Source organism: Sinocyclocheilus rhinocerous, unplaced genomic scaffold (genome assembly GCF_001515625.1).
Source record: "Sinocyclocheilus rhinocerous isolate Xijiao unplaced genomic scaffold, SAMN03320098_v1.1 scaffold1719, whole genome shotgun sequence".
In the NCBI taxonomy this organism is placed as follows: Eukaryota; Metazoa; Chordata; class Actinopteri; order Cypriniformes; family Cyprinidae; genus Sinocyclocheilus; species Sinocyclocheilus rhinocerous.
The window spans coordinates 156747-161339 of NW_015664048.1; the positions used below are offsets into that span (position 1 = coordinate 156747).

At 31.1% G+C, this 4593-nt stretch overlaps 1 protein-coding gene across 1 annotated transcript in view; it reads right to left on the bottom strand.

Moving 5' to 3' along the window:
- The window catches only part of LOC107729598 (chloride channel protein 2-like), a 69227-nt gene that overhangs the window by 29703 nt on the left and 34931 nt on the right, over nt 1–4593 (bottom strand). The window contains exons 6-7 of the mRNA XM_016540179.1: nt 2822–2899; nt 1305–1383 (exon numbers count right to left, since the gene is read on the bottom strand). Of these exons, the coding sequence (XP_016395665.1) occupies nt 1305–1383; nt 2822–2899 (157 nt within the window). The remainder of the gene's footprint in view (nt 1–1304; nt 1384–2821; nt 2900–4593) is intronic.

Below are 4593 nucleotides of genomic sequence, written 5' to 3' on the forward strand. Positions count from 1 at the left end.
AAATATTGAGAAAATCATCTTTAAAGTTGTCCAAATGAAGTTCTTAGCCATGCATATTACTAATCAAAAATTAAGCTTTGATATATTTACTGTAGGAAACTTACAAAATATCTTCATGGAACATGAGGATACTTAATATCCTAATGATTTTTAGCATTAAAAAAATCAATAATTTTGACCCATACAATGTATTGTTGGTTATTGCTACAAATATACCCCAGCGACTTAAGACTGCTTTTGTGCTCCAGGGACACATATAGACATTTTGTATGTTTTTTTTCCTGTAAATTTTCATAAAGTACAAATAACAAAGTAACCCCTAGTTAAAACTGCATTAACTACATTACAAGCACTAGTACAAGTTTTTTTCAAAAATACAATTGTTTTTTTTTTTTTCAAATATCGGAATCTTAAGCTTTTTTTCAAACACAGACTTTTTGTACGTTTCTTCAAATTTACAGTAAATATTCAAAACATACAAATAGCACTGTATCTGAAGTAAAAACTGCATTAACTACATAGTAACTGTACATATTTGTAATTTTAGGAACATTATTTAATTTTCATGTGAATGTTTTTACTTTGTGTGCCATTCAGAACTGAACTGAAAACGGCTCATAAATAATTTACTACAAAGTCTTCAGAATTCTGAAGAAAAATTACTCAAAAAAATTGTTTATAATTTACCAATCTACATTTATGCATTTATTAGACACTTTTATCCAAATGTAAGATTTGTATCTTACAATGTAAGAAGGACAACCTAAGGTCATTTGTTTCCTGATATATAATACTGGATAGAAATTCAATAAATCTGCAAAAAAGTCTTTCTAAACCCAAAATATAAATAACAAATGACAAGAACTTTATATGTATTTTTTAGATAGTAAGAAGGCATTAATTTTTCCTCATAATGTCAGTCAAAGTCTCTTGCACCAAAAATGCTTGCAAATACTTGTATTTTTCTTGCAATTCTCATTTTCATACAGTTTTTTTTAAACAAAGTCTTCAGAATTGAGCCAAAAAAAAAAAAAAAACAAGAAGCAGGATTAGAAGACCTAACATCAATATAGATATTTTCTGATATACATGTTTATTATTAGTATATCTGTGTGGTTAAAAATGAGTATAATCAACAGATACTAACTTCGAATGAAATATTTTTTGCAGGGCAAAACTAAATAGTTTTGATGGATGTTAATTATTTTGACAGTTTAGAGAAATATGACTAATTTAGTCAAAAATGATTAAATTCTGAGCATTTACACAATGTTGTTTGGTTGTTTCAGAAATGTGGTTCTGACCTCCAATAGGAGCAGCAAAGCAGCATCCGACCCCGACAGCACAAGCCGCCGCAAGCATCTCGATGTTTCTGGACTCATTCTGTTCAACACACACAACAGAAAATTAACATACAACAGCAGACAACCCAGCTTACTTCAACACACACACACAAAACCAAAAAGCAGAAGTACATACACACCAGCACAATCCTGGGCTGTTCAATACACCAACACAATCAAGCACAAAAAAATCTACTTGCACAAAGTCACAAACTATAAAACACACAGCATCTATCACACTATCTATCTACAAACAGATACACACACAAACATAGACACACACCTGTGTTTGGTAAATCTATTCACAGATGGATATCCCTGTTAGTTTTATCCTCACAAAAGGAAAACTTCATCAAGAGAAATGCAAAAATATATACATTTTAGATTGATTTTGGTAACACACACACACACACGAACACAAACGCACACACACTCACACACAAACGCACGCACACACACACTCACATGCACACACACACACACGCACACACACTCAGACACTCACACACATGCACACACACACTCACACTCCAGACACACACACAAACAAATAAACAAACGCGGAGGCGAAACTCTTTCCAGGAATAAAATTATGGGGTTTATAATTTACCAATCTACATGTATGCATTTAGTAGACACTTTTATCCAAATGTAAGATTTGTATCTTACAATGTAAGAAGGACAACTTAAGGTCATTTGTTTCCTGATATATAATACTGGATAAAAATTCAATAAATCTGCAAAAAAAGTGTTTCTAAACCCAAAATGTAAATAACAAATGACAATAACTTTTGATGTAAAATTTACTTATTTTTTAGATAGTAAGACATTAATTTTTCCTCATAATGTCAGTCAAAGTGTCTTGCACCAAAAATGCTTGCAAATTAGTTTTTGTACTGATATTTTTCTTGCAATTCTCATTTTCATAGTTATTCTCACTAGATTCTCATTACTGTAAAATCATATTTTACAGTAAAAAACACGAATGTAATTTTTTGAGCATAGATAAAAGACATTATTTATAGATACCACATTTTGTTCTATTAGAGGAATTTCTTTAAAATTGCAGGCTATGATTTTTTTTTAATTACCTCATAAATTCCACCAAAGAACGACATGAATTTGCAGAGAAGAGCAGCACACAAACTAAATGTAAATAACAAATGACAATAACTTTTGATGTAAAATTTACTTCTTTTTTAGATAGTAAGAAGGCATACATTTTTCCTCATGTCAGTCAAAGTGTCCTGCACCAAAAATGCTTGCAAATTAGTTTTTGTACTGATATTTTTCTTGCAATTCTCATTTTCATACAGTTATTCTCACTAGATTCTCATTACTGTAAAATCATATTTTACAGTAAAAAACACGAATGTAATTTTTTGAGCATAGATAAAAGACATTATTTATAGATACCACATTTTGTTCTATTAGAGGAATTTCTTTAAAATTGCAGGCTATGATTTTTTTTTAATTACCTCATAAATTCCACCAAAGAACGACATGAATTTGCAGAGAAGAGCAGCACACAAACTGGCAATGTGCACAAACGGACCCTACAGGATAGAAAACACACACAATGCTTGTGATGAACTCCAATCAAAGCAGGGATGCTTTAAACAACACTCATGCCCATTCAAACCCAGGGAGCACGTGCCCCTTCAGATCTCTGAGCCAAGTGGATTTTGATTGCAGCTTTCAAACGACAAAAAATATAGCAAAATAATATTTTTTAGGGCTTGTAAGTGATTTAATGATGTGGTGATCAATTAATGTAATTAATCGCAAATTAATCGCACATCAAATTTGGCTGAGAAATTACTCCCAAAAGATAATTTAAAGTCATAGTTGTGTAAAGAATCAAACAGACATGACAAAAAGTAGCTTCAGCAAGAAATATTTTATTTGATTCAACATAGAATTTATTACATATACTCTTTTGGACCATGAGGGCGAGTGGGTTGAATTTTTGGGTGGGTGAACTATACCTTTAATAATTTGTATTATTATTATTACTATATAAAAATATGAAATTATTTCTTTAATGAAATGATACTCTTAACTGCCAGTAGGTGGTGGTAAATGTCTTAATGATTAAGTCATCGAGTCATTTATTCATTTGATTCGTTCAAATGGCTGATTCATTCAGGAGTGAAGTAAATGAATCTTTATGAATGGTTCATTGAATCATTAGGCTTGTTCGACTTGAGCAAAACAGACAACATTATGTCTAAAATAACAATATTGACTTCTTATTTATTGAACTGTTGTATAAGATCAGTATCACATTTGCACTCGTGTGATATTGCACTTAGCCTATTGCTCGTGTGATATTGCACTCGTGTGATATTGCACTTATTGCTCATCTGATATTGCTTAACTATATGATGTAAATATGAGACATAAATTCAAACAGGGGCATTTTTGCCCCATATCTTGAATTTTAGGGACATTCTAACTACGTTCTCTAGGCTCCATCACGCAGTGAGTTGTTGCCCTGCATCATATTTGTCATCAATCAAGTGTATGAAAGGTTAGGTGACACACATAGGTCTGGGATAGCATAATTATCAAACCGTAATTAATTAATCTAATTAACGCGTTAAATGGACATCCCTTGAGAGTGCTTAAACTCTAAACTGAAGTCAGTGAAAATGTTCTTTGCTCTCTTTCTGTACAATGAAAGTGTTTCAACTTACAATGTTTTTATAAAATTCACATTAAATACAAAGTCAGTCGTATTAAAAATATATTATGGCATGACACCCATATCTGGTACTTAAGTAAAAAGACGGTTTTTATGCGTAGTTTATATATTAGACTAAAATTAGGCGACTTTGCCCATCGCCCATTAACTAACATAATCTATAAAGGTGCAAAATGCATTTACTTACACATATTTGAGAATCGAGATATTTTATGATATAGTTAACACATTTTGGAATATTTCGAATAAAAAGGAAAAATAGATCAAACATAAGCCTATATATGACCCTGGAGCACAAAAGCAGTCTTAAGTCGCTGGGGTATATTTGTAGCAATAGCCAACAATACATGTTATATATTAACAATATACAACCATATGGGTCAAAATGATCCATTTTTCTTTTATGCCAAAAATCATTAGGATATTAAGTAAAGATCATGCTCCATGAAGACATTTTGTAAATTTCCTACCGTAAATATATTAAAACTTAATTTTTGATTAGTAATATTCATTACTACGAACTTCATTTGGACAACTTTAAAG